Here is an 11,989-nt window from a genome sequence, read left to right on the forward strand (position 1 = left end):
GCCTCATTCCTGAAGAAGGGCTTATGCCGGAAACATCGATTCTCCTGCTCCTCGGATGCTGTCTGGCCTGCTGCGCTTTTCCAGCACCACACTTTGCAACTCTGGTCTCCAGCATCTGCAGTCCTCATTTTCTCCTTTTAAATTTTAAAGTCTATCTTGCTAATTGTGAAACTATATTAATTACCGTAAACACCTATTTCTGTCACTAATGTCCATTAAGGAAGGAAATCTGCTGACATTCAAGCCATCCACTTTGTGGGCATTTAGGGCTGGGCAACAAATGGTGATCTTGCCACCAATGCCCAAATCACATCAAAAAGATGAAGATTTATTGGACAATGCTATTGTTATTGAGGAGTGGATTTAATGCATTGGGGTTTAGCAACTCCCTTCATGTAAATATTAGTAGATATATCTCCAAATGGGCAGGGAACCCCTAAAGGTGTTACTGCTACTTGCCCACACTCTCAAGTATTGTGGAGGTGGGGGGCTTGGTCCCTCATTGCCTAGCAATGGGCCTCAAATAGCCCTCGACACTCTTGCTGTGTTCAAAACTGCAATGTGGAGGTGTCAGGTGCTTATGTCATTATACACAGTTTTACATGCACATTGCTATAACTTGCATCTACCTCTCAGAGTAAACAGTTGTGCCCCAGAAATTAATATTGCAATGGGTATTGCATAGACCAGGCTTATTTCCCTGGGATTTGACATCTTTCAAACACAGAATTCGTAAAGGGCTTGACAGGGAGATGCTCAGAGGGTGTGTCCCCTGATTTGGGAGCCAGAGACTTCTGCCTCAAAAGAAGAATTTGGCTCTTTAGATTTGTGATGATAAATGTCTTGAAAGATTTGTGGATCTTTGGAATATCTCATGAAAGGGATGTGGCTGCTCAGTGGTTATGTACATTCAAGATTTGATTGGTTGGTTGATGGTTTGGAGACACAATTAGGGGCTGCAGATGCAGGAGGAAGGTGAGCTAGAAATGAGGCAGGTGAGATTTAACAAAGATCCAACAATCAGTGTTGTGATGGATGTTGTATGGGGAAGATGAGAGGGTGAGGCACTAATCACAGTGGACCCATGTATGATCCTTGCCGAGAGGAGTTGTCAACAAGATGTGATTTTTATTGGTTAGAGATGGTCACTTATCTTGTTTCTCCTTACCTTCCCTTTTACTGCACCTCTGGATCTTTGTAAAGACCACTTAAACAGCATCCCCTGCAAGCAGCTTGCAAATTTCATTCCGATTCCTTAATAGATTCTTCTCAGTTGGTTAGTGTGAACGAGCAGTTACAGAACAAAATATGCATTTGATATCATGAACTCACCAAACGGAATACTACAAAATGTGCACTTCGAGCTCGTTATCTGAGCTGCAGAATAAATTGGATGTAAAATGTCTATGGGCAATGTTTGAAATCCCAACTGTTTTACGCAACAAAGAATTGGCTTTCCTCTAGATTAGATTAGATTACTTAGTGTGGAAACAGGCCCTTCGGCCCAACAAGTCCACACCGACCCGCCGAAGCGTATACCACCCAGACCCATACTCCTACATTTACCCCTTCACCTAACACTACGGGCAATTTAGCATGGCCAATTCACTGCACATTTTTGGATTGTGGGAGGAAACCGGAGCACCCAGAGGAAACCCACGCAGACACAGGGAGAATGTGCAAACTCCACACAGTCGCCTGAGGCGGGAATTGAACCCGGGTCTCTGGCGCTGTGAAGCAGCAGTGCTAACCACTGTGCCGCCGTGCTGCCCACAACTTTACTACTACTTACTTTAGTGTTTCTGTCATGTGTGAATGAAGAAAAGGTTCATGTGGCCATTTCTTTGAAGTGTTGGAGTATCTGCCATAGTTGAATGTAGCTGAAAAATGTGTTGCTGGAAAAGCGCAGCAGGTCAGGCAGCATCAAAGGAGCAGGAGAATCGACGTTTCTGGCATAAGCCCTTCTTCAGGAATCAGCAACACCTTTTTCAGCTCTGGTCTCCAGCATCTGCAGTCCTCACTTTCTCATAGTGGAATGTAGGAAGGGAGATCAATCTGTGTACACTGCAAACTTCAGAATGATGCAGTAATGTTGCAAGTGCTTTTTGTAAGATTGTTGAACCTTGGCCTTTGTTCAATCAGGCCACAAACTCTGTCAAATGGCATTGTGCAACATTGATTTAGGAACAAAAACCAGATTGTTCCCCTGTGCTGAACAAGCAGCTGCTTAGCAATGTTTGTCTGCATCAGTTTTTTTTTTGTTGAAGCATTTTTCATTGGATTTAGATTTTTCTGACTATATAGTCTGTGCTGTATCCGTATTAACTAACAAATGAAATTATTTAAACTCAATTATCCAATATCTATACGAAGGATGACTGCAGTCATTCTGTTCAGTAGTATTGGATAGTTTGTCAGACTAAAAAATCTTGAATGTAATTTATGTATTAGCTCCAAGCAATAGTTCAAAATGCATGCTGCTGAAATGAGAACTGTGCAAGAAAATATTGGGCACAAGTAGTTGTGGTGTTCTCAACTATAAACGTTAAAATCCACAAGCGAACAATAAGTGCTAATCACCATTACAACAGCAATTGGATTATTTAAACAAAGTGAGATATTCAGCCCCAATACACACAACAGGAGTGTTAGCAAGATTTTTGCTGACACTCCTGTTAACAATGTAGGAGATACTGGAGCCTTACAGCAAAAGAGGGAGGGAGAAATACAGCTGTGCTGAATGAGGAAATTCCAGGTCTTAATACCCAGTTACTTGAAGACATGGCTGCCAGCTTTGGTATGATAGGAAGTCTGGGATGCACAAGAAATCAAAACTGGAAGAATGCAGAGCTCTGCAGAATTTGAGTGTGTTGAGTTTGAGGCATTGCTGGACGTGAAATGGATGTAGAACTTTAAGCATGCTGATGGACAAATGGGATTTTGTAAGATGGAATGGGGCAGCAGAGATTTAGATGTGCTGGAAAAGTTATTAGGAGAGAAGTTAATATTTCCATTTGTGTTCTAGGAGGATTCAAACAGTAAGGAGCAGTTCAGGGGAAAAGAGTGGCAGGTACTGATAGTGCTTGGTGTGGTCCAGCCTGATGTATGGTCAAATCAGTTGCTTACCATAAAACATTGAAGTTGTCATTCCTTGGATTTAAGCTGGGGATCATGACTGGGAGAATGGCTTGGTTGGGAGAGCAGGAGGATTGCACAAGAGAGGAGGGCATTAAAAATGAAGGTATGAGTGTGATTGAGCAAATCAATAACTGGAAAAATGTCTTGATTGGAGAGCCAAAGACTTGAGAGATGGAATGTATTTGTAGGTTTGTTGTAGCCATAATCTGGGAGATCACTTTGCACCCAACAAATCATAGTACCACCCATCCCCTGCAACAGATGTGGATGAAAATATAGTGCAAGTGTATTCAGAGACAAGGATGTGGCCAGAAATTGACTTGTCTCCACTGTTCGCTTGTAATAAGCAAATGTTACAGAGCACAGCAAGGCTTTCGCATTCCTTGGCAGCTTTAGAGAACTTACAGCAGCTCTTTTTTTAAAATCAAAACCTAACTTTTGAAGTGCATTCCAGTTCTGTACCAAACTAATGCTTTGAGGATAGTATTGTTTTTAATGACATCTATGCAATAGAGTTAACAGAAATATAGAAAAGAGGTGCAGAAGTAGGACATTTGACCCTTTGAGCCTGCTCTGCCACTCCTCACGATCATGGCCAATTACCTGACTCCATACTTTATTCCTGCTTTCACCCCAAATCCTTTGATCCTTTTTAACCTGAAGAACTATATCTAACTCCTTCTTCTTAAAACCAAAGTGCAGCCCTTGATCTGACATTTTCCTGAAGTGGCTTGTGTTTTTGGGTACTTTAACAGAAGATATGTTGTTTTTACTTTCAGAGTTATAGCTTTTTAGTTAAATAGAGATTTGAACATTTCCTGTTTTCTGTCTCACTCCACTCTCAAGAATGGTGAAGTTAAGGGGTGGAATTTGACTTGCCTGTCTGGAGCTTTTAAAAGGGCAAGTGGGGGAATTTAACCTGGAAGGAGGTGAAAATTTAGTTTCCTGATGGTGGGTTCAAATTTTGTTATTGAGGTCGCACTTTTCATGTGGGTTGGCTTTCTTGACCAGGTGCAGGGGAAACCTTTTGAACTCATTAGCATGTTATGCATACTCTGATATCCCAACCGTTGTACTCTTGTTCATACATGCAATCTTGTAAAGCAAAAACAGAAAACATGTCTTCACCATCTGGGCTATGCTGGGTAGAAATTTCACTCAAACCCTTCAACGAGTATTTTCTCAAACATAAATTAACACTACTCCAATGCTGTGGCTGCCATAGTATGATTGTAGAGCATCTTTCTGGCTGATCATTGGTGTCATTATAGTGTTAGAACATAGAACCAGTACAGCACAGAACAGGCCCTTCAGCCCACGATGTTGTGCTGACCACTGATCCTCATGTATGCACCCTCAAATTTGTGACCATATGCATGTCCAGTAGTCTCTTAAATGTCCCCAGTGACCTTGCTTCCATAACCGCTGCTGGCAATGCACTCCATGCTCTCTCAACTCTGGGTAAAGAACCCACCTCTGACATCCCCCTCTATACTTTCCTCCAACCAACTTAAAACTATGACCCCTCGTGTTAGTCACTTCTGCCCTGGGAAATAGTTGATAGCCAGAGACTATCTATGCCTCTCATTATCTTTGTATACCTTGATTAGGTCCCCTCTCCTCCTCCTTTTCTCCAATGAGAAAAGTCTGAGCTCAGTCAACCTCTCTTCATAAGATAAACCCTCCAGTCCAGGCAGCATCCTGGTAAACCTCCTCTGAACCCTCTCCAAAGCATCCACATCTTTCCTATAATAGGGTGACTGGAACTGGACAGAGTATTCCAAGTGCGGTCTAACTAAAGTTTTATAGAGCCGCAACAAGATCTCACGACTCTTAAACTCAGTCCCCCTGTTAATGAAAGCCAAAACTTATGCTTTCTTAACAACCCTGTCCACTTGGGTGGCCATTTTAAGGGATCTACATAACTGCACACAAAGATCCCTCTGTTCCTCCACACTGCCAAGAATCCTATCCTTAATCCTGTACAATTACAAACAGTAGAGGCCCAAGGATAGAGCCCTGTGGAACACCACTCACCACAGACTTCCAGGCAAAGTATTTTCCTTCTACTTCCACTCGCTGTCTTCTGTTGGCCAGCCAATTCTCTATCCAGACAGCTAAGTTCCCCTGTATTCCATTCCTCCTGACCTTCTGAATGAGCCTACCATGGGGAACCTCATCAAATGCCTTGCTAAAGTCCATATACACCACATCCACAGCTCGACCCTCATCAACTTTTCTAGTCACATCCTCAAAGAACTTAAAGATTTGTGAGGCATGACCTGCCCCTCACAAAGCCATGTTGACTGCATTTAATCAAGCCATGCTCTTCCAGATGGTCATAAATCCTATCCCTCAGAATCCTTTCTAACACCTTGCAGACGACAGACGTGAGACTGACTGGTCTGTAATTGCTGGGGATTTCCCTATTTCCTTGAAGAGAGGAATTACATTTGCCTCTCTCCAGTCCTCAGGTACGACTCCGGTGGAGAGCGAGGATGCTAAGATCTTCGCAAGTGGTGAAGCAATCACATTTCTCGTTTCCCAAAGCAACAGAGGACAAATCTTGTCCGGGCCTGGCGACTTGTCAATTTTAATGTTTGGCACGATTCACCCCACAATTGGCACTCAGCACCAAAAACATGGATGACTGAACACCCAATTTCTCACGCATTAAATATTTTGTGGATTAGTAGTGTTTAAAGAGAGCTGGATAGAACTAGACAGCTTTGGAGTGGTGTTGCAATCTGCTTTGATGGATGTTTGCTAACTTTTCTGCATTGGGTTGCCCCCTGTAGTGACCTTTGGCAACAATGGATAGCTTCTGTCCACATGTTCATTTCAGGAACAAGGTATTGGGATATAGTATTAGCTGTGGGTGCAATCCGGGCACAGTCTGTCTGCAAAATTGCACATTACGAGAAATTTGTTTCCCTCGTATTTCTGATCAAATGCATTTGCCAACAGCCAAATGCAAATTCTGCCAAGATCCAGCTCAGTTGGGCTGTGATTTAAATTAATTTATGCTTGAAAAAGTACTCCTTGATGGGTTTGAATTAAATTTCAGGTGAAAATGGGTCAGACAAAATGCAAGATTGAATCATTTCACTAGTGTATAGGAGCATGACAGACTAGTCCCTTGAGCCTTGATGTGTACTGACTTTTACATTCCTTAGTAACGTGGGTTAACAAAAATCTATAGGTCGAGCATTGAGCATCACTTACAGAAGAGTTGCACACCACTACCGCTGCCAGTCCCACCATCACCTTTTGCCTGTCCCTTCAGGGGAGGCCATTTTTGCTACCTGATCTGGTTTGTACATGATTCCAGAGACACCAATGTGGTTGACTCTTAATTACCCTCTGCAATGGTAGGTTTAAAAACTTAACTTGAGGCCGGAGGAGAGACATGAGCGGATGGGTAAGAGGATGGAAGTAGTGACCAGAAAACTCTGGAAGCCAAATTCTGAATTCATCCAAGCTGCAGTGGGGTAGCTCATAACTGGTCTTAGTAGTAACTGTGTTCAATGTATATCTTAAATTTACCTAACTTAGCCAATGTTTTTACTTTTGAAAATCAAATGTGATTTGAATTGAATTTTTCATTTTAATGGTGGGGGTGGGGAATGGAGGGAGTCTGAAGGATGATTGTTTTGCAAAATATATTATGAATGCACACTCGAGCACAGCTTACCAGCCTTTTTGATTTTTCCTTCTTTATCACATTGTGGTAAATTAACTTGTTTGTAACCTTTAAGTGAGATTAGTAGGTGCGACTTTTTGTTTTCTTTCCCTCCCTTAGGTGAAAATGAAATCCTTGCCAGTCTACACAAGATTGCAAGCAAGAATAAAATCTGGAGGTCTTACATTGGAATGGGTTATTACAACTGCTCAGTACCACAAGCAATTCTCCGCAACTTGCTGGAAAATTCAGGATGGTAATGCAAAAGATTTCTAATTTCAAACATACTACTCCCAAATAGTCCAATTTCAGGAGTGACTGGTTCCTAACTGGTTGGATATATAAAAGCATGTAACTGAGTGCCCTGAGAGAGGCTGAGACTGGAGGATCACCAGTTTGAAGCCTTTGTGTCTGGCAAGCTAATTGATTTTAGCTGTGTAGTAATTGGAATCTGCAACTCTAGGCTAGAGCTGTAACAGTTCCTGCTCCAGATTTTGTGAGCAAGAAACCCTGTTACTGTTGTATTTATATCTCTGACTCATCTCTCAAGTATTGAGGCTTAGTCAGGACTTCAGTGAAATAGCTATTTGTGACATCCACTATTGCACTATTCCAAAAGAAGATCAGAACTGAAGGCACCTATGCAGACAGTAGAACTTTTAAGAGCTCTCTGCCATTGGATCTGAAACAGTGGCACATCGGTATGATGGCATGAAACTGGTGTGGTTACCAAATGGTGCAAAACAGCAGGTCACTTCAATGACATTTCTGCCAGTGGTATTGGTGGGGAAAAACCGACTCTGCTGTTCTCCTTTCAGATCAATGAGAAATCCAAATATGGTTTGTTATGCATTATCAAAAGGATACCCACTGTATTTCTCACTTTGAAGTTCAGCAATAGCATGAATGCCTCCTATGTTTGAGCTTGTCTGAGAGATTAGGGTTAATGCCAAGAATCTGAGAAAGAAAATATGTACTGTTGTGGGTGGGCATTGCTCATCATCACCATGTATTGCATAAGTCCTTTACAGCCGGCTGTCAAAATGCCTTCTGGAATTACTTAGTACTGTAATTTTATTGTCATTGGTACACTTATGTCAGAAAGCAAGCTGCTACAATTGCTGTGTGTATTACCATTCCAGTATTGGCGAAGATTTTTTAAAGTTAATCTATTCACCTCAAACTTGGTTTATTCAGTGAATGTTTAAAACAATCACTTGGCTCATCAGTATCAGTTCTGATCTTCCTTGCCAACTGTTTATGCAGAAACTGTTAGCAATGTACTTTGATTACTGTGTCATGCTTTACATTGTTCACTTTATTAATCTGTCACTTGACTTTGCATTGCCTTAGCTTGGTTCCAGTTGTGTTCTTGTTAATCCAATGGTCTTCCTCCAACTTTCACCCAGTCGCATTGAATGCATGCTCTTTGAATGACACTGCATTTAATATGTGCCATTTTGACATATTGAATTTATCTGAAGCTGTTCGCAACAGAATTAATGTTACAATTGCATAGTTTTGTACATGATCATATCCTTACAACTCATTAATACTGATTTCCCTTCTGTGATGGGAAACAGTTTTCATTGCAATAACCCAATCCAATGTGAGTTTTTTTTACCCCAGGACCGTGAACAGTGAATTTGCAGTTTTAATTTCAGAATCTGTTTTGCTTTTTGGTATAATTTTGTTTTGATGGACGTTTTGTATTCATGGGGTGTGGCCATCGCTAGCTAGGTCAGCATTTATTACCCATCCCAAATAGCCCTTGAGAAGGTGGTGGTGAGTTGCCTTCTTGAACCACTGTTGTCCTCAGTTCTATTAGGGAGTTTCAGGATTTTGTCCCAGCAACTGAGACAGTGATGAGATATTTCCCAATCAGGATATGTGTGGCTTGGAGGGGAACTTGCTGATGGTGATATGGCTAAAAGTGTGGCGCTGGAAAAGCACAGCATGTCAAGCAGCATCTGAGGAGCAGGAGAGTCGATGGTTCAGGCATAAGACCGTCATCACCTTCCTGATGAAGGGCTTACGCCCGAAACATTGCCTCTCCTGCTCCTCAGCTGCTGCCTGACCTGCTGTGTTTTTCCAGCTCCATACTTTGACTCTGACTCTCCAACTTCTGCAGTCCTCCCTTTCTCCTGCTGGTGATATGCCCATGTATCTGCTGCCCTTTTTATTCAAGGTGGTAGAGGTCATAGGTTTGTCAGAAGCAGATTAAAGAAAATGGGGAGGCGAATAAAAATTACAATGATTTTTGTAATTGGTGAATAATGAATGTGGAAAGGAGATTGTGTTGAAACTTTACTGTAAGTTCAAGAGGGTTTTAGTTTCTTGTTGTTGAACAGGTCTTCAAATCACGTTCTATTTTTCAGCCACTAATCATGGGACAAATATAGAACAAAGCAAGCATTAACTTGAGATTGGCACATTCAAATAACTGGTATGAAAAAGCCTTTGATATGCTGCATTAGTCAGACTTTCTTCCTATTTGTAGACAAACTCAAATTGAATCCTGTGACTTGTATTGGACCCAAAACATCTCTAGCATTTTTCATTATAACCTAATCTTAATATTTGCAATTGGTAAAGTTTATTATCCCAATGATTAAATTATCTTTCTCAGCTGCTTTGGCTGTGTGAACAGTGCTGTTATTGTCTGACTAACTGCTAACACTGAGTATCAGGAACATCTGATGATCTTTTGAAACCTTGCAGCATGGCCAGATTAACATACAGTCCAAATGTAATATCTGTTCAGGTAAATAGGTGGTGCTAATTTGGGTGAAAAGAATTCTCAAGGATAGGGCACTATAAATGTCAAAGCTCATTTTGATTCCTTCAACTATTGTGTGCAAACTCGCTTGCTTGTTCACTCACTCACACACACATGTACTTCTCAGAGCTGAGTAGGTAAAGATAGAGAAACCATCTATAGTTATGCTCTGCTTTCTCGGGTCCATGCCATTAAGTATTTCATGTGTTTTGGTATGCACTAGTGAAATCTGGATAAGGAAAGCACTGTCTCATTTCCACTTATTAGGTGGAATTTTCCCTGAGTTAAAGAAAGGGAGCATGGAAATCAATGGAGTATAGCCCAAACCCTACAAAACCCTGGCCACATTTGTAACACTACTGGTTTCTTGGCAAAGTTACAAATGGTATCTAAGTGCCTTTGACAAAATTCCCTCCTCAATCCGTCTTCAGACTTTGATTCAGCTGATCACATCATTCTCATCCAACACTTCACTATTGCTATCTAGCTGGTTGGGACTGCTGTTGTCTATTTCCAGTCTCAACCAACTAATCATAGTCAGAGACTCGCTCTTAATTGCATTTCTTCCTGCTAATGCCCAATTCCTCTAGTATTTTCTCAGAATTAATCCTAGGCTTCCCTCCACCATCTCTCTCTCCTCCAATGCCACAATCATCCAAGGTACTGCACCTCACTAATTCTATCCACTTGAGCATTTTTGATTTTAATCACTCCTACCATTGTTAGCTCGGTTTTCACATGCCCACGTCATAAGCTCTGGAACATCCTTCCTACATATCTCCACTTCATTAAAACACATTAAGGCACATTGAAATATGTCTTTTTGACCATCTTTTGGCCAGCTGATTGAGGTACATTGTCAATTTTTGTTTTCTAATGCTGTTATGAAGTGTCTTAAGTTTTTTTTTGATTGCGTTAAAGTGCTATTCAGTTATTACTTTCTGTTGCATCACTAACACAAACCAATTGCAGGGATCCTCAGCAGATTATATAGAACCTGTGCTCTGCTTCCATTGATGTACATGCTGCTTCTTGAACTGAATGGCAAAACTAACATTTGTATATTGTGGTTATAATGGCAGCTCAGTTTCTTTGTAAAATTGACCACCTCAGGTGTTTGAACTCGTAAAGTGGAGAAACCCAGGAATTTCCTTCTGTGATTTCATGGACTGGATTTTATCAAACAGATGGGGTGGGAAGGAGCGGGGGGGGGGGGGGGAGCCAGATTCTAAGTTCTGCATCATGTTGGATTTCTCTGAATCCAGAATAAGGTTGGGTTCATAAGCCTGCAAGTGCCAATCCCAATGGCTTCTCTGCAAAGGTGGTGATTTCAGACCTATTACAGGAACTGACTCTGGCCTTATTTGTTCATTCCAGCTTGGAATTGTTTGAATTAAGGGAGAAGCCTGTTCTGCAGTTGGGAACATTTTTGACTTGTAGGTTGAAAAGTATACGAATAGAAAATGAGAGAAGCTCAGCTGGTCTGGCAGCATCAGTGGAGAAAGGAACAGAGTTAATGTTTTGAATCTAATTTTGGCTCTGTTGTTGTTGTTGTTGTGGTTCTGTTGGCTGAGCTGGGAATTTGTGTTGCAGACATTTCGTCCCCTGTCTAGGTGACATCCTCAGTGCTTGGGAGCCTCATGTGAAGCGCTTCTGTGATGTTTCCTCCGGCATTTATAGTCGTTTGTCTCTGCCGTTTCCGGTTGTCAGTTCCAGCTGTCTGCTGCAATGGCTGGTATATTGGGTCCAGGTTGATGTGCTTATTGATAGAATCTGTGGATGAGTGCCATGCTTCCAGGAATTCCTTGGCTGTTCTGTTTGGCTTGTCCTATAATCCCTGTACACCTCCATCCCCCATCACGAAGGACTCAAAGCCCTCCGCTTCTTTCTTTCCCGCCTTACTGACCAGTACCCTTCCACTGACACCCTCCTTCGACTGACTGAACTGGTCCTCACCCTGAACAACTTCTCTTTCCAATCCTCCCACTTCCGCCAAACGAAAGGAGTAGCCATGGGCACCTGCATGGGCCCCAGCTATGCCTGCCTCTTTGTAGGATATGTGGAACAATCCATCTTCTGCAACTACACTGGGGCCCCACCCCCCACCTTTTCCTCCGCTACATCGATGACTGGATCGGCGCCGCCTCGTGCTCCCACGAGGAGGTTGAACAGTTCATCCACTTCACCAACACCTTCCACCCCGACCTCAAATTCACCTGGACAGTCTCAGATCCCTCCCTCCCCTTCCTCGACCTTTCTATTTCTATCCCAGCCGACCGAATCAACACGGACATCTACTACAAACCAACCGACTCCCACAGCTACCTGGACTACACCTCCTCCCATCCTGCCCCCTGTAAAAACGCAATCCCATTCTCCCAATTCCTTCG

The 11,989-nt window shown here is 42.2% G+C and overlaps 1 protein-coding gene across 4 annotated transcripts in view; it reads left to right on the plus strand.

Annotated features, from left to right (window-relative positions):
- The window catches only part of gldc (glycine dehydrogenase (decarboxylating)), a 172,803-nt gene that overhangs the window by 11,507 nt on the left and 149,307 nt on the right, over positions 1-11,989 (plus strand). For 3 of the 4 annotated variants that reach the window (XR_006315277.1, XR_006315278.1, XM_043715133.1), the window contains exon 3: positions 6,941-7,076. The exons of the other annotated variant lie outside the window; for it this stretch is intronic. Coding sequence is in view for 1 of the 3 variants with exons in the window: in XM_043715133.1 (XP_043571068.1) it covers positions 6,941-7,076 (136 nt within the window). In the remaining 2 variants the exon portion in view is untranslated. The remainder of the gene's footprint in view (positions 1-6,940; positions 7,077-11,989) is intronic. 4 annotated transcript variants of the gene reach the window in all.

This window comes from Chiloscyllium plagiosum, chromosome 2 (assembly GCF_004010195.1).
Source record: "Chiloscyllium plagiosum isolate BGI_BamShark_2017 chromosome 2, ASM401019v2, whole genome shotgun sequence".
In the NCBI taxonomy this organism is placed as follows: Eukaryota; Metazoa; Chordata; class Chondrichthyes; order Orectolobiformes; family Hemiscylliidae; genus Chiloscyllium; species Chiloscyllium plagiosum.